At 32.3% G+C, this 18,020-nt stretch overlaps 2 protein-coding genes across 4 annotated transcripts; both read right to left on the reverse strand.

The window, feature by feature from the left end:
* Positions 1 to 233: 233 nt before the first annotated feature.
* On the reverse strand, positions 234 to 17,738 carry LOC106616500 (choline-phosphate cytidylyltransferase A). Of its 2 annotated transcripts, none has more exons than XM_014233175.3 (5): positions 17,601 to 17,738; positions 6,071 to 6,928; positions 1,873 to 2,196; positions 1,625 to 1,787; positions 234 to 909 (listed from the first exon to the last, which is right to left on the reverse strand). In XM_014233175.3, the coding sequence occupies exons 2-5, from the start codon at positions 6,512 to 6,514 to the stop codon at positions 338 to 340; spliced, it is 1,503 nt and encodes a 500-aa protein (XP_014088650.2). In that variant the 5' UTR covers positions 6,515 to 6,928; positions 17,601 to 17,738; the 3' UTR covers positions 234 to 337. The 2 variants fall into 2 exon arrangements, with proteins under 2 accessions (XP_014088650.2, XP_036222675.2); XM_036366782.2 differs by lacking the exon at positions 17,601 to 17,738 and adding an exon at positions 9,318 to 9,777.
* On the reverse strand, positions 13,184 to 17,748 carry Mesh1 (Metazoan SpoT homolog-1). Of its 2 annotated transcripts, XM_014233177.3 has the most exons (3): positions 17,601 to 17,737; positions 17,197 to 17,518; positions 13,184 to 13,844 (listed from the first exon to the last, which is right to left on the reverse strand). In XM_014233177.3, exon 3 carries the CDS (start codon positions 13,820 to 13,822, stop codon positions 13,283 to 13,285), a length of 540 nt encoding a protein of 179 aa, XP_014088652.1. In that variant the 5' UTR covers positions 13,823 to 13,844; positions 17,197 to 17,518; positions 17,601 to 17,737; the 3' UTR covers positions 13,184 to 13,282. The 2 variants fall into 2 exon arrangements, with proteins under 2 accessions (XP_014088652.1, XP_014088651.1); XM_014233176.3 differs by lacking the exon at positions 17,197 to 17,518 and having other exon boundaries at positions 17,601 to 17,748.
* Positions 17,749 to 18,020: the final 272 nt, after the last annotated feature.

An 18,020-nucleotide genomic window follows, 5' to 3' on the forward strand; every position in this document is an offset into this window, starting at 1 on the left:
CTCAAACTCTGTTGCTCTCTCACTCTAACTAACTACTGAAGTTGCATCGTAAAAGCTGTCTGTGATCCTTTTTATTTATTAAACTTATGTAGATTCTTTAGTAACTTCGTTTGCACATAATAGGCTATATTTAGGTTCCAATTTCATTTTTCCACCTATGACTTATTTTATTTTTTTTATTCCTTGACGAAATATTTCATTGTTTCCAAAGACATTTGCATGTATGCAAATAATTGTATTTGTTATTCTTTAATGTAATTCTTTTTTGCTTTTCATTTCGCATTTTTTGCATTACAATAATAATATTACCTACGAAATATTTGGATATCGTATTACTCTAATTACTTCTATGCTCATATTCGCCATCATCATCATCGTCGTCGTCGTCGTTCACTTGTGTTGTCATTTTGGTGGCCTTGGCAGAATCGGCTACACGATCGGTTTTACCACGTAATGTAGGACTATCTGTGACTCGACTCCGCGCAGCAGTGGCCGGCATGCGTACAGTTGCGAAGTCGGTATCATCATCATCATAATCAAAATCGTCTTCATCATCATCACCATTTATAGAACCACTTGGACTGCCGGGTGGACTGAGCGCTTGAATTAATTTGCCCTTAGATTCATTCCACAAATGATTAAGACGTTCGCGTCCGAAAAGTAAAAGGAATGCATCGATAAAGTCACGAGATGCCTCCTCCCATTTAGTGATGATATCATCCTTCACCTTGTTCAGTTCGCGTCGTCCGCGATTCTTTAACTCATCCATTTTATTTTGGAATCGAAACTTCTTCTCCGAAAGGAATGAGACATTTAAATCTTTAGCCGAGTAACCACGCGCCAAATTTCGGCGTACATATAAGTCATAGTCCTTGACAATACGTGCGACAATATCTGAAGTAGATACGCCTGAGCGGAAATATAAGAAAAAAGAGAATTATTAAAAAACAAAAAAAAATTGTATGCACAGTTGTTGGTATGCAGTAAAATTAATAAAGAAATAAACAAGTACTACTGTTTTTTTGAATTCATATCTGAGGCAAAAAGAAAAGTAATTTATAACTCAATAAACTATCTGATCAAATTTGACGCGGGCTGGTCCATTTAAATTGCGTTTGCAAACCGAATTGAATATAAAATTTCTTCCTAGATTTGTACAACCTTTTTAATGCTCATGTGAAGTTTGATTTCCATATGTCAATTAGTGTGTGTTTGGCAAGTTTGCGTTTAACTGAGGGTCACAAGCATTCAGTGAAAGAACTGAAGTCAAAAAACGACGCATCATTACTGTTGACGAAACATGAGTTTATGAATATGCTCCAAAAATGACCCGTAACCGAAAAAATCAATATTCTCTTGAAGGCACCTTCGGAAGTTTATAAAAACTGTATGGAAATTTTAATTAAGCGTTGCCTTGCTTGAATTGGCTCAGGCCGAGTCAAATTTGATTAGACGGAATATATCACTAGATTATACTATAACGTACAAAAGTTTAGACAAAAACAAAACAAAAAACTCGAAAACTTATCAGTTATCACAAAATACTACCATAAAGTTAGTATAACACACCATGGAATAGCTAAATTATTATTAAACAGCTGTTATCGGTAAATAAAGTACTCACCTTCTGTGCGTTCTGTGGCAACAAACATGCCTTTGGCCTTTAATGGCGCATATATATCTTCCACGCCTGCGCCAGTGTATGGAATGTCATCGTGTGCAACAAAATCAATTTTGTTTGACGCAATAAATTCTTCACATAGAGTCCAAGGGGCATCCGGAACAATCTAACGACATAAACATATTTATATAAGTTTATGTTAGAATTTTTGTTTAATTTCCCAAGAGGTGTATTTTGATAAACATGCTCACCTCATCGACATAGCGGCAGTGACGTAACGCTTCGTAACGCTCTTGATCATTCATAACAGTACGCCCCTTCATGCGGTGTGTTAGCTCATCATTGCACACACCCACAATTAAGTAAACATTTGGGAAAATGTTCTTCGCCTGCATTAGCTGTCTGGCATGACCTTGATGGAAAAGGTCATAAATGCCATCGGCGTAGACACGTACGCGTCGTTTCGTTTGGCCAGACCGCGCCATTTGATAGGTGATTTTATAATTGTAGTCACATTTCTCACGCTCCACAACAGCCTCTTCGTCGGTGGACAATGGTGCTGGCTTACAAATTGTCTGCAATGAGAAAAAAGCAATAATTAATTTAATTCTTTGTATATTTATATTAATTGTAGACGAATTGTTTGTTTTTTTATAGCATATTTGTATGTGCATATATTACATAATCTTTGAAATCCATTTCCATTGGCAGCATTTTTAAGCACTGTGGTTTGGCCGTCACCAAATTTGTTGTCATATTTCACACGTTTTATAATTTTTGTGGCCTTTCGAAAAACGTTTCAAATTTTTTTTAATGAACTATAGCACGCAACTTTTGCTTTTTCTGGTGATTCTGATCTTTGATTTGTTTTGTTGAATTTTACGATGTAAATATGTAATTTTATTTTATAAACCAGCGATTATTTTTAAAGAAGCGATATCATGAAGTGACAGAAAATGCGTTGATATTACTTAAAATCCAAAACGAGTTCAAAAATAAAGTAGATCATAAAATTTATATGATTTTTCTGTCATGTCTATAAAAAGTAATAAGGCGTTTTTTTGTTTTTTTAATTGAAGAATACAGAGTGTTAAATATTTGGACCGGACATTTCTGACGTGGGTAATTTTTATAGAGGAATTTGGAATAACGTTCTGTTACTACGGAGCGTGCTTCCTCTTACGAAACAAATTTTCAATCCATAATGTCAAAAAACTGTTTTTTGTTTTTCTCATGAAATTTCTATTTACATTTTGATGATTTTGTGTGATTTACAATCTATTGAATACAGTTATCATAGGTAGGTCTGATGGTTTATAAATAGGGAAAAAAAGAACGAACATATAATCATGGAATTGATGAAACTTTGTTTTTAATTTTGAATATAACTTGGTTTTATCAGACAGCAGAAGTTTAAAATTTTGTACATCAATTTGGTTTTTTGAATATTTGTTTTGCATTTTAGGTGACGATATATATTGTAATTTGTATGTTTAACAATTTTGCACTTAGCAACCGTATTTACAAAAAATCCATTAATGTGCTAATTAAGTTCTTAAAATTTGGCGATAAAATAATGTCCTAAGGCGTGAAGTATTCAATTTATTTTGTTGGATTTTTTTTCAAAACCATTTTGCCATAAAAAAAGTGTCCCATCAAGACACGTATGTATTTACATATGACTTTCTAAATATTGATGTACTACTATGTATGCTTGTAGATATGTTTAAACGTACAATGCGTCAATTTGAAAGTGGCGTGATTTTAATTTCTATGTTGGTGATTTTTCACCTTGCATTGTATTCGTTTTTGATTTCTTGCAATCGCTCTTTCTTTGAGCGCATTTATACCACATAAAGAATAATCTTTTGCTCGTAAGAAAAATCAAATAAATAAATATGAATTATTTCGAAATTTGATCCTCTTTATAATATTCTTCATGACAATTATTTTACAATTTGGTCAGGTTTTGCCAGAATGGTATGCGAAAAGAGCTGCTAACTCGTATGACGTATATAAAAATAATTACTACAGTTACATGTTTTCCCAGAAATAGTGTAAGCTCGCCAAATTATTTTACATAATTATATTTATCGTGATAGACTAAGAATTTTGTTATTTTATGTAGCACTATTTACATTTAAATAATTATTATCGGGGGGTGTCATGTAAAACTTGCAAAAGTGAAAAAATTCACTACAAATAAAACCATTAAATCAACCGTAGGGTATGTGTGTATTTTCCGCATTATTTATAATAAAAACGCTTTCATCACATGGGGGGGTAGTACAATACTTAAACTGCACATTCAAGTCCACATTGAGAGCACACAAACAAATTATTATTACTCAAGCAATCAATTTAAGACCGACCAGCGCGGATTGTTTGACTTCGTCAATTTCGTTTAATTAAGCCCGGAACGCGCAACTGTCTGAATTGGACTTGTGGCAAAAATAGTATTTTCTCGTCTCTTTGGAATATACACCTCACTGCCATCCACATTGCGATCTGATCCTCGAATGACTACTTGTCGCAACCGAAGACTTGGTTTTATACAATTTTAAACAACATTTATACATATATGCCCATCTATTTTAAACAGTGTCATACTGCCTTTCAAGCCGACCTAGTATGCTAATTTCCCATATCAATTTTATCAATTGGGCTTTGCTCACTCGAAGTGTGTAACTACAATGATGACTGCTATGGTGATATTGGTGGTTAGGGAAGCAGTCACTGTCGTTAAAAATACATCACTGATTTGTTGAAGATTAATCTATTTTTGAATAATAATATTGCGATCTAAATAGATTTACATATGTATTTTAGGGAACATGTGGAGTAAAATGTTTATAGGCAATGTGTTGGTAAAATATGGTTGGTTTAATTGAACAAAAATAAACAATGATTTTTTACTTTGTTTACTCCAACAGAATAAAATACATATCGTATTCAATTAAGGTTTTATTGATAAATGATCCAGAATTAATATAAAATTTTAATTGAAGTCATACATCTCAAATGCTTCGAGCGCATACGTCTAACTATGGAGCAAAGCCAGAAAGGAGGCAATTGAACTCAGTTAAATTTATTTATAAGTACAGAAAATTGCATAAGATGCGGATCGGACGTGCAAAATATTTATTTATATAGATGCATATGTACATACAGAATATAAATTGACGTATAGCCCAAATCTGAAAAAAGAGAAGTTAAGTTCTCTTCATACTTTACGGGGTACCGATTAGATCTAAAACCAGAGCAGCAATGATCTATTACTTTAAACAATCTAGAGATTATTTTTAAACAATCTAGAGATAGTTTAGGCAATCATAGCATTGATGTTGCATCAGCATAAATCATTCGCCAAACACATTTTAATCCGATTGACTTACGTAGACACGGTTTATTTGTGGAGGCGGTCGTTCTAAACATTATAATGATCCAAAAGGTTTTAATCTACAACCCACCAACCTTGTATTTCTTATCTCTTTATTATTTGCTTTGAATTTCTTTGTTGTGTTTTATATAACTTTGAAAATTGCTGGATGTGTTTTCCAAAATATTTTTAAAAGCGCATTTAGTGAATTCAGTTGAAATTGCATTTCATTTTACTACGCTTAGTTTTTCCTAATAAAAAATATATCAGCAGATTTCCATGCGCAATGTTAATCTTTATTAGGCGATTTTATCGAATTTTTTATGAGCATAACCCCACTTGTTCATGCAATGAAATAAAACAACAATCATTCGTTCTTGTCTGAATTAATTAGCTAATCAATTTTAGTTGTATAGTTATAGAAAAAAAATAAAATCTATATTGTTTTCTTTTTATTTTTTACGCCTCAGAAGGTCGAATGATTATTAACATATGATAAAATTATTGCTTATTCGAAATTTATTTCTATTTTCATTTCTTATATTTGGATTTTCTACATTTTATTCCACAATGTCAGCACTTCTCGTATACATAAACTAATATATATATATATGGTATAAAGTGATTACTCGTTGGACATCAATTATTTAATGAGTCAAACAATTTAATAATTATATTAAGTAGCAATTACATATACCATATAAATTGTAGTAATTGCATAAGTAATTATAGCTTCTTGACGAATCACTAAATAAAATCGAACATTTGAACCTTTTACCCCATATGTGATATTATTGTATATTTCTTCATAAAATAAATATCTAAGAAATACATATGGTATATTAGCCCTTTAGATAAACAATGTGGTTATCTGGTTCTACCAAACTAGAAATGCTTAATTTATTCTTTGAAAAAAAATAATAATATCGTCAGTTTCGCTTTTTAAATTTTGTTCTCAGAACGTCCTTTAAGTGTGTTAGTTGCTTTTACTAACCGATCTAAAATGGGAATTTGTGCCACAAGAAGTTAAAACAAATACACATATATACAAAAAAAGGAGATGCACTCACCGCAAAATCTGATGAGCCACTACTGATCGTAAGCAACGGCTGTGGCACCGGTACGTACTCCTTCTTAACAGGACTATCATAGTATGCAGAGGATGAGCCGGACGCTTCCTCATCCGGTTCACATTGTGAAACTGTGCGTGTATAATCTTTGTTTGTTGTTGCAGCAGTTGCTGTACTGACACCATCCACATGTATATCATTGAGTGCAACATCATTACCATTCGCATTCATTTTGTTGGCAAGTGATGCTTTAGCTACAGCAGCAGTTGCTCCTCGAGATTTTGTTGCGACAGCGGGCATTGAGATAGCAGTCTCGTAGGTGCGTTTACGTGTTGAAATTAAAGTAGGTGAGGTAGTAGTCGTAGACGATGATGAGGAATTCACAGCGACCGCTGATGCTAGTGTCGAAATTGGATTGTTAGCGAGCACTGATGTAGTGGCCATAGCAGCAAAACGTTCAAAATAAAATTGTTTAAAGGAACAACAACAATATAGCAGCTATGATGAATAGTACGTGTGAAGATAGAAAGGATGATAATGATACGACGTACGAAATTGGCGAACCGACTGGCGTCTTCAGTTTTGAATTTTGTGCAGCACTCTCTCTCCTCTCACATGTATGTATGTAGTTGCTGTGGTAGTGGTGAGGCAACTAATTGAACAGCATGTGCGCCAAGCAATTGGTTATATATTAAAGCGACAATTGTTGTCTTTATTCAGTTTCGACTGTACAGATTCAATCATAAAAAACAAACTATTGTGGCCCCTGTAATTTCTCAATGCTCATGCGATAATTAAACAGTAGTTGTGCTTATGTCGCAATATTATTTTTTATTTGCGCGTTTAAATTAAAATGACCTGCAATTAAAAAGTAAAAACAATTACTTAATGCGTTTGTTTGTAGAAACATTTACATATGCACACAAATATAATATAATATACATACATACAAATGTGCTTCATGTTAAAAACAGACTCAGTTTTCTATAAAAATTATTTAATACTTTTAAAAATATAATTGCAGCATGTTATCATATAAGAGCTATTAAAAGTTATATTTTTTGGAATAACATATATTTTGTTTATTATATTTACATATTAATATTATATTAAAAGAAAATGGGTAAAATAATGATAAGTAACTAACTATTAAGTAGAAATTATGTTAGGTAGGTGATATCTTCACTATTTATGGTTATATGTATTAAAAATATAAGCGAAGCTTAATACTTTGAGAGAGATTAGTTTGGTGTAATCTAAGTTCAAGACAAAAAGGAATAGATTAATTTCATATTTCAAAACCCAGCCGAAGTTTTGTATATTATATACCCAACACTATTCGGTGCAAATATTACGTTATATCTTATTTAAAAGAGTAAGCTTTCATCGCCTTTTCTATTATATACTAGGGCGGAGCGAAAAAAAATTTTTTTTTGCTTAGGATGAGGGTCAACTTTGTAGATTATAAAAAAAGGAAATTTTTGGAAAAAAAATTTTTTTTTACATCTAGAGGCAGCCCGACCCACTCACTTTTAAAGTAAATTTCGAGTTAAAAATCTTTTTTGGACAAAAAAAATTTTTTTTGGTTTAAACTAATCACATTTTTATAAAAACTATCGAATTTGACGGGTTTTGACTCAAAATTAATTTTAACGCTTAAGGAAAGCATGTTGTCGTTTAAGAAATTTTTTTAAAACTCCAATAATGACCACAAAAATCTTTTTAAAGTTGATAACTTTTAATTGTCCAGAAAGAGGACTCTCCACAGCTTCTAGAGCACTTATCAAAAAATGTTTACGATTACGATTTGTTCAACATTTCCCCACTCAATTTTTTACATTTACTTTACAGTTTTTATTGCAACGAAAATAGTTCAATACAAAAATATTCTAAACCGAATTAGTAATTTCGGTGACAGTTATTTTTAATTTCGTTCACGTGGGTGTAGTTTTAAAGTTGCTTAAATTGAAATCTGGCTTCATACATTTTTTGGTATAATATCAAAACACAATGTAAGGAAAAAGATCTACTATTTTTTTTACTTTTACACTTTGGCTATACATATGATTATCTGATTACATACCGACTGAATTTTGTTAAATTTCTTTTGGGTACCCTATTTTTTCAAAATCAAAGTACAAAAAGTATATAAATGTAAGCATTGAAATACATGTTTATCGCAATTTCATGGTCCTTTTTTTCATATGCACATGTGTTGGGTACGCTGGGTGCGGTATGTTAGTATATATGGTAGTTCTATATAAGAGTGTTTAATATGGAGATTCGTCAGACGAGCTCATTAAAAATTACTTAAAAGCAGCTTGACAACGCGTAATTCAGTTGAAAGTCAGTTGCATATTTATCATTATAATATATGTATATTATTAAGAGGAAATTGAAGTTTTTAGGATTTTGCAATTGAATAACATTTATATCGGTTTTTTATATTTACAAAAATTTGTAATTAAATACGTGAAATTGTTGTTATTTTTGTCAATCCGAGTCAAATTTGGTAGGATGGTATGTAGCTCATTTAGCAGTATGTCGAGATGAATGTATATGTATATGTATGTAAGTAAGAGACATTTGACTTATAAATCGTTTTTTATTTTATAAACCTGCCTTATGATAAAATAGTAGTTCTGCTGGATAAATTTGACTAATTGAAGAAAAATTAAAATCTCTTCTTTGTTATATTGAACATTTTCTTTAGATTTTCTTTCATTTACTGAATTTTACATTTGCGTTATTGGCACAAACAAATCAATATGCCAGAACAAGTTTCAATTAAATGAAATCCTTAATATCTAAATGATTTTAATTCATGCAACAAATAAAGTGTAACATCAAATTGTGTTATTTTTATTTCGAAAATAGAATTAAATAGGAAAAAATTTAGAAAACCGCACTTAGATGCTCTCTGAATAAATATCACACTTTCAAACATAATTTCTATTAACGTCTCTTATTTTGAGATATATTAAAACTTTATCTCTCTGAAACTGTCAAAAAATTTTAGTTTCTTTCTTAAGTCTTTTGTTTTATGCTAATTTATCAAAGAGTTAACTTAAATAAAATGAAATCAAACTGTAATATTTGCAATGGTATCTTGCAATTATTAAGTAGCCATGTTATCAAAACACAATTCACATCTCTCTCAGAATTTAGCTGATAAATAGTATGGATTTTATTTTATCTTGATTAACAAACTTTTGTAAATAAAAAACATTTATTTGCCTCCCTGTACCTTTTTACTTTCCGGAAGTACTGCGATGTACATAAATATGTACGTATTAACTGCTTGAACGTCACAATTGTTACTATAAATAGTCTGGTCACTCACTTTGAAGAAAACGTTTCCACAGTTATATTATTATTGCTGTATTTCTTTATTATTAGTTTGATTTATTTATATTGTTGCATAAAACACGTGAAATACTTTCGTACGATTATTATTTTATAGGTTGTGTAAAATCTTCTAAATTTATAATACTGCGTAGAAGAAAGAGTACAATCCAAAACTTAACTAAATTGAATTGCTTTCACAATAGTGGGCAATAATTCTTTCAAATAGCTTGTTTGTGTATGTTTTTATTTAAATAGACACGTAGTAGAGTAGGTAAAATGTACGACTGCTAAAGCTCAAGTCAGAGGTGGGCAAAACGAACAGCACAACGCGAGTGAACATTAGCAACAGTGAAACAGCACTGACGGCGCTTTCTGATGAATTAGTGAATTGGACGATGCAAAGGCGGCGATTGCATATAGAAGCGAACCTACATAAATATATTATATATACATGTTTGTCTGTATTTACAAAAAAAGGTTGTGACATCTATGTGAATACGTGGTGTGTTTATATATATTGTACATATGTGGGTAACAAGTATAAAGATAAAATTTCCTCTCAATTCTATTTAATAAATGTAAGCATGTGCGTATACAGATTGGTTGAAAAGTTGGTTGGTCTCACCAAGAAATAGCACTACTACCTCCATTTTCTCAACTTGGTGTATAAAGAGTCCTCACGTTCAAAACGCACCGTTGAAGTTAGGGCTGGTGAATTTAAACGTGGTCTTACTAGGCTTGAAGGCGATCCACGCGAAGGATGACCAAAAACCGCAACCACTGGACAAAAACTGGATCGAAAACAAATTTCTCAGCATAATTTGGAGCGTTTTAGGCTGAATAAAAAAGATTTCTTGCGTCGTTTTATAACTATGGATGAGACTTGGATCTACCACCATGATCCTAAATTGAAACAAGAACGTTTAGGGTAGACTGAAGCTGGCTGTTCAGTTCCAAAGCAGGCGAAGTCACACATCACATCAGCAAAGAAGGTTATGGCATCAGTTTTTTGGGATGCAAATAGAATTTTGTTGATTGATGGATGAAAATGTTCGTAAGAAAAGACCCGGTTTGCAGTACAAAAAAATAATTTTTCATCAAGACAATGCAACTGCTCACAAGTGTTTTAACAATGACAAAATTCAACGAATTAAAGTACGAATTGCTTGAGCATCCACCGTATTCACCAGATTTGGCTCCCAGCGATTACTACCTCTTCCGAAACCTGAAACAATTTCTTCGTGGAATGCGTTTTTCGTCGAATGAAGCTATTACAGCCGTAGTCGGGTATTTTGAAGAGCTTCCGGAAAGTCATTATAGGGATGACATAAACTTAAATATATTTCCTACCAACAACAGAATTTTTTTCATTTCGAGCGCAGAAACTTTTCAACCAACCTGTATATTGGCTTACTTATTCATTACAAATTTATTTACAACAATGAGTAAAAAGAGAGCCACAATATTGGTCTTGGTAATGATCGTGAATACGACGATCAGCCAGTTGACAAGCGAAACAACAGTAAAATAGTCAGCGCGTCGTCGAACGTGTTGGCGAATAATTAGAAATTGCTAACCGAGTCATAATGAACCGGCAAAAATCCATGCGCCAACTTAGCAAACAGCAATCACTATCTTTTAACGATCGTGGCGTGATCAGGAATGCTTGTTCCGTTTCAAGCTTATCATTTTTGTTTTGGGCGAAAAAATATACAGTAAAATTATAGCAAAAATATGCAAATGAAAAAAAACCAAATATATTATCTCATTTGACTCATTCAATTCAAATTTGTGTGTCATACATTTACGCCACGTGTGTATATTGTTGTTTGCTCATAACAAAATTTTATTGGGTTTTTAGCATTTTCTATGCATTAATAAACATACATACATAACCATACATACATATGTATGTATTATTTATTTTCTTTTCTTGTTTAATTGTGCCAACATACACGTCATAATATGTTAATACATACGTACGAACATTAATTTGTATATGGTTATTCATATATGTATTAATGTGTATAGATATTGTTGTTTTCAGTGCGTATACGTAACATACTTATATATTAACCCTTTGAGTGTCGGAGGCCGATATATCGGCTCTTGTTGCACTGGCGAGAAGTACCAAAGCGGATATATCGGCCAGCGCCTTGTAGCGCTTTACTATTTGCTTTATTATATAGCAGGAGAACTCTATCGCAAAATAAATACAAATGCGTTATAAATGATATAATTTAATCACAAGATAATTAAAAAAATATTTTTTGTTTGAACTCTTTGTTGACGACGTTTTTCCTATCGCTCGCTTGGAAGTACCGAAATCTAACATAAACACCGTACCTTTAAGTGGTGTTTTGTTTTTTTATGTAATATTTATCTTGTTACAAAATATATATTGGAAATACAAAGTATATACAATTATGATGAAAATATGACTGTTTGTATGTGCAAATACGTTTTCTACAAGAGATCTCAAATTCATTTCATTTACAAACGTTTATACCTTTGTTTTTTCTATAATATTTAAATGACTCCGAAAAACTAGTATCATTGTTTAGTTCTGTATTTCATCCACAATACGCAGCTTTTTGAATCATGTAAATATTAATTCTCGTTTGGTTTTTACAAGCAGTTTTCCGAACCCTTGTAAAACTGTGAAACTGTGGCCCGGCACTAAAAGGGTTAAACAAGTGAGTTTGCCAAAAAATCATAAGTGTATCATATTGTATGCATTAGCATCATGCGATATTGGGGTATTTTTGTTTATCTGCTACATATTTTCATGTACTTATTTACAATGATATAAAAGCCAAAGGATGTGTAGTTGAAAAATTCATTAAAAAACCTTGTTAATGGGGAGACCAAAAATTAGATTTTTAGCAATGTTCTTTATTAAAATATGCCATGTCATTTTATGTTATTTCGAAGTTTTTATTAAGTATTATAAGTTTGCCAAGTATATGCTTTCTTAACGATCAAAAATTATTTTCTATTGAGTTTAAATTGATGTGATATATGTATATGTAAAATATGGCATGACAGAATTCGAAAATAAAAATGTTAACATTTTCGTAGAGTTGTTCATTTTCAAACCAAACAAAAAGGAATATAACAAAATATTTAAACGGCAACGATAAACTTTTGGGTGGTGCATGTAGAAAGATCATCAAAAAAATTATCGAAAATATTCTTGAAGCACCAATTACACATATTAATAGACAAGACAGTCAAAAGAAGCACGCATTGAATACATGCCACATTTCAGACCACTAAAGAATATACATATGTTGCCGTTGGCCAACGCAAGTTAAAATTCTAAATTTGTAGATACAACGGAAAATTCGCTGACGTTGTTGTTGTTGCTGACGTCATATTCTTTGGCAGGATTGTTTAGCGAAATATTTGTTTTATTGTCAAAAGACAAAGCACACTGCGGTCTGTAAACAATTCATAGGTTATGCTGTGATTTTTCAAGAGTGCAGAACTGGCCCAAACAAATTGTCGTCTGGAAGGCAGGCCTGGCTATTCTTCTATCGCTATCACTTGTGGAAATATGAGTTGAAGCAACATATGGTTGTAAGGTAAGGTAAGTCTGCTTCCGTTATACGTTTTCATTTTGATAAGCGGCTTAAAAATGTAAACAAACCTAATTAATTATAAATGTATATAACTTGGTACGTCGGAATAAATTACGTAATATATATCAGCAAATAAAATGGGGTATTTAGTAAAATGTATTCAATTAGCAATAACATTAAATGTGTGTGTATTTTAAAATTTGAATTTTATTTACCACAAAGCTTTCATTCAACAAATAATTAAAAATTAATATATATTTGGAAAGTACCCTATATGTATTTAAAGTAGTTTTTTCGCTTTAAAAATGTCATCTAATTTGCGCTCTAACTCTGTGTTTGTACCACGCATATTATCCACCACTTTCTTAGCCCAAACATAGTATTGTTCTTGACGCTCAGGCGTCCAACCGATTGGCGCTTTCCTGCCTAAATCTCGCAGATTGTCCAACTTATCCGCCAATTTCACTAATTTGGCATTCTTACTTGAGCTTGACGCATGTTCGATTTGCAAACGCTTGCGTTCTTGTTTCTCCAATGTTTTATCGTCGGTGACCTCACGTACAATTTCACAAATTTCCTCGCCAAAATGTTGCTCGATTTCCTCAAATGTGGCATCGGTATCCTCGACAGTGTCATGCAAAAGAGCAGCAATGAGTACATTTTCATCGGAGATACCACCTTCCACAGCGAGAATTGTTGCCACATTTATGGGATGATTAATATAGGGTGTCTCATTATCTTTGCGCCGTTGCGTACGATGCTTGCTGGCAGCAAACTGCAGTCCCTGCATTAATTTCACTGTAGGATGTAACGCTTCCATGTTAAGGACAATCACAGTCGGCCTAGAGGGAGTGCAATCAATACTTCAGCCAAAACAAGGTAGTATGAATATAATAATTAAAGGAGGCGTAATTAAACAATTTGAAAATAGCAAATTATTCTATCTGCAAACAGAGACCTTGCACGGGCCAAGTCTCTGGTATGCTTAAACGGTGACAAAGTTGATCATAAAATTATACTTCCACATACATACATATGTATGTATCTATGATATGTATCTATTAAAGGTGTATGTGCACATAACACACATGCGAGTATTAATTTCAATGTCAAATAACCACTAAACTTTAAACATTTGTAACGTTGAAATTTGAAAATCTTATCACTGGGTTGATAAGGTGAAAAATCCCCAGTTCGTTACGTAGACCAGCTATTTTTTCCATTTCCAAAAAATAATAATTAAAACAGCACTGACCAAACACAGCGGGCGAGCGAAAATCGCGATAAGCTACGAAGTGAAAACAGTCACGCCACGTAGCCGGCGTAATTTACGAATTTAGACGATGAACTACGAAAAAAAAATAACTTACAAATTTTGAATAAACACAATTTACTCATGATTCACTCTAAAATAAAACCATGCAAATTGATTTGATTCAAACAAAGTAAATGGGTTTATTTTAATATTAGTAACCCAGTAAACACGAGTTTGTAGCGTTTTCTGAGACAAAAATATTAACTCTGAAGTAAATTTACCTACAAACTTGTTTAGGAATAGTATATCCATTTATTGATACCTTATTCACAACACTTCATTAATAAGCAAATTTAAGTAATATGCACACGCGCTACTTTTTGTAGATTCGACGAATAATTAATGCACTCTACCTAGTTAGATAGTCATACATACATATGTACATTCCCGATTAATGAGTATACTTCCATATCTTACTAATTTAGATAAATATTATTGTTGGTAACATGCCTATAGATATATGAAAAAAAATCTTAAAAATACATAAAACAGGAATAACATCCAAGAAGGTTTAGGAAATGTTGCTATCGAATTTTATAAATTCCACTTGAATAATTAAATAAAATATAGATGCAATAAAACATAGATATGCATACATACGACTCATTTTACCATATATATTACTTATACTTTTTTTGGTAGTTCTTTTATTTAATCATTGCATATGGTGTCTCATGCACGTTTGTACTGATTTTAATTTTTTAATTATTTAATGCACGTGCTTGCATGCAATTAGCAACGGAAAACATACGAGTATGTACAGTATGACTTATAATGATCCTTTAATTATTATGTTGCAAATTACAATAGTTCTCAGTGATAGTAGATAACCAGCAATTTGGTACGTTTGACTCAACTGATGATACATTTAACAAGAAAAAAACATTAACTCCGGTTACCCGATTTAAGCCATGTAAGTCTTACGAGACTACACTTTTGGGGCATATTGGAAATTACCATATACAAGTATTTCAAGCATATGAATTTAATTTATGGTTAATTTGAAATCTATTTATATTTTTTAGTAATAATTTTAAATGTAAATGTTTTGATTTCTGTTTTAATCAGAGACCGTAAATAATGATTATTGTAGCGATTTTTAATTGAAAAAATCAAATACGTAGAATCGACATAGAAAAAACTTCAGAAGAACCTGTAATCAAAAGTGACTTTTACATTGGGCAAAAAAAATAAAAATAAACAAGTAAGGAAGGGCTAAGTTCGGATGTAACCGAACATTTTATACTCTCGCAAAGTCAAATGGTATACTCGTTTGAGATTTCTTTGTGGATTGACTGATATTTTCGGTAGCAGGGCAACTATTGGCACTGGGGTCCACATATTTAGTACTTAGGGGTTTGAACAGTTTTGGTTCGATTTAGACAATTTTTGGCCGCAAGGTGGAATACTTTAATTGCATTATTCACGCAAAGTTTTACGCCGATATAATCATTGTTGCTTAATTTGCATAGTGGAAAGTGAAAGAATCAAGTGGTATTTAAAATGGTGTCATATGGAAAATAGGCGTGGTTGTAATCCGATTTCGCCCATTTTTGCACTATGACATAGAAACATGAAAAGAACGTTACGCACCGAATTTGGTTGAAATTGGTTAAGCAGATCTCAAGATATGGGTTTTCACCTAAAAGTGGTCTGTGCCACGCCCACTGTCTAATTTTGAACGCGGTTCCTATAAAGTCATCTTATACCATCTCAGAGATAAAATATAATGTCTCTGGCGTGTTTAGTACTTGATTTATAGCGCTTTTAGTAGTTTTTAACAGTACCGTTATATGGGGAGTGGGCGGAGTTGCCACCCGATTCACACCGTCAATAGAAGTGCTAAAAACATTTGCTTCTAGTGAATTTTGTTATTATAGCATTAGCGGTTTAGGAGATATGCACATTAAACCTATTAGAGGCGGGACCACGCCCACTTTTTAAAAAAAGTTTTAACTGCAGATGCATCTCCCTAATGTGATCCTGTGTACCAAATAACAGTCTTGTATCTTATTGCGGAGCTTAGTTATGGCAAGTTATTTGTTTTTGATTAATGGCGTTTTGTGGGCGTGGCAGTGGTCCGATTACGCCCATCTGCAATACCAACCGTCTCACGGTACCAAGAAACATGTCTACCAAGTTTCATAAAGATATCTCAATTTTTACTCAAGTTAGAGGACGGACGGACGGACGGACGGACAGACAGTCACCCGGATTTCAACTCGTCTCTTCATCCTGATCATTTATATATACATAACCCTATATCTAACTCGATTAGTTTTAGGTGATACAAACAACCGTTAGGTGAACAAAACTATTATACTCTGTAGCAACAGGTTGCGAGAGTATAAAAATAATCATTAAATAATGATTTATTGTAAAATTAAAATTAATCATACTCGGTGAAGAAAATAAACTGAATACATAATCATTATTAAGTGGCTTTTTGAATAAAACTTATAATCATTACGGTCTCAGGTTTTAATTAATTTGTTGTCCAAAATCAAAGTTCAATGCTAATTCTCAATATAAAATCGCAAATGTAATTCCACATCCACATAGTATTGTGTATAAATTAACCTTTGTTAAATTGGCGACCTGATAAGCGCTACAACTTTTTTGACATACACTATCAGTAGATTTGAGCCGTCCGTTCCCACGACAGTCGGGTCTACGTAACCGGAACGGACCCGGATTTATTCCGGCTAAGGACTGTAAACTCGGCAAAATTCTGCCGCTACAACAACAACAACATTTGAGCCGTCGATTCAATCTCAGATTTTAATAGTGTATTATAGAGTATAGCAATGTATGGACATATGTGCACACGTACAAACATGTAGGTAGAATTGATTTGTTTTGTAGATTAATTGACATACTTAATCTTTGTTTGATTTGATTTGCTGCACGAAGATTTTTTCTGGCAAGTGTTTATTAGTATGCATCTATGTATTGGCAAATTGTGGGAACATCTTTATCCATAGTTATGCAATCAATACTATAAATGAACCGAAATATATATAACTAGAATGAAACCGATCAATTTTAAAGGCTTCTGAGACAGAATGAAATGTCTTCGTGGCATTTTCAGATAATCAAGTAAAAACTTTCCGCTCCAACAGCATATGCCGAATGCACACAAAAAAACTGTCTACGTTGTTACAATCACTTTTTCAGCCTCCCTACCCTGAGAATATATTGCTTTTGTAAAAAAAAAAACACAAAAGCAAATAAAATATTTGCAATTTCTTGTCTTTTATTAGTAAAAGATTTGTGTTCTTACCTTCGGTAGATGTAAATAAACGCTTTTATCCTTTTTATATTATTTGTGTTTAGGGTAATTGAATTGCGTTCTTAATTTGGGTCTTTATTGTTGATATTCTTTTTAAACGCAGAGAAATTTTATTACAGACGTGGAAAATCGATTTGGGTAAATTTACACATAATTCGCGCTGAACTTTGTCGATGATTTCACTTTGTGCTTTCGAAAAATGCAATCAAATATAAAACTTTTTAAAACTAAAAAGAAAACATTCTTCAACTGATTTTATAACGATAATATTTCAACTAATTTTTATTAGCAGTGAATTTATTTCGCGTCTGAACTAAAACTAAATATACGAATAACAATTTCCCCTCTTGCACTTTGAATAGAAAAAAGTTCGAAGTACCAGTGTTGCATTTCGAATGAAATGACACAGTG

This window comes from Bactrocera oleae, chromosome 6 (genome assembly GCF_042242935.1).
Source record: "Bactrocera oleae isolate idBacOlea1 chromosome 6, idBacOlea1, whole genome shotgun sequence".
NCBI classification, from domain to species: Eukaryota; Metazoa; Arthropoda; class Insecta; order Diptera; family Tephritidae; genus Bactrocera; species Bactrocera oleae.

Bases quoted from the DNA above. Each gene is read 5' to 3' on its own strand.
- Mesh1 (XM_014233176.3), bottom strand. From the start codon at position 13,822: ATGGAAGCGTTACATCCTACAGTGAAATTAATGCAGGGACTGCAGTTT.
- LOC106616500 (XM_014233175.3), bottom strand. From the start codon at position 6,514: ATGGCCACTACATCAGTGCTCGCTAACAATCCAATTTCGACACTAGCA. The intron at 2,197-6,070 runs GTGAGTGCATCT...TTCTCATTGCAG, and splicing joins GTGGCTCATCAGATTTTGCG to ACAATTTGTAAGCCAGCACC. The intron at 1,788-1,872 runs GTGAGCATGTTT...TTATGTCGTTAG, and splicing joins ACTGCCGCTATGTCGATGAG to ATTGTTCCGGATGCCCCTTG.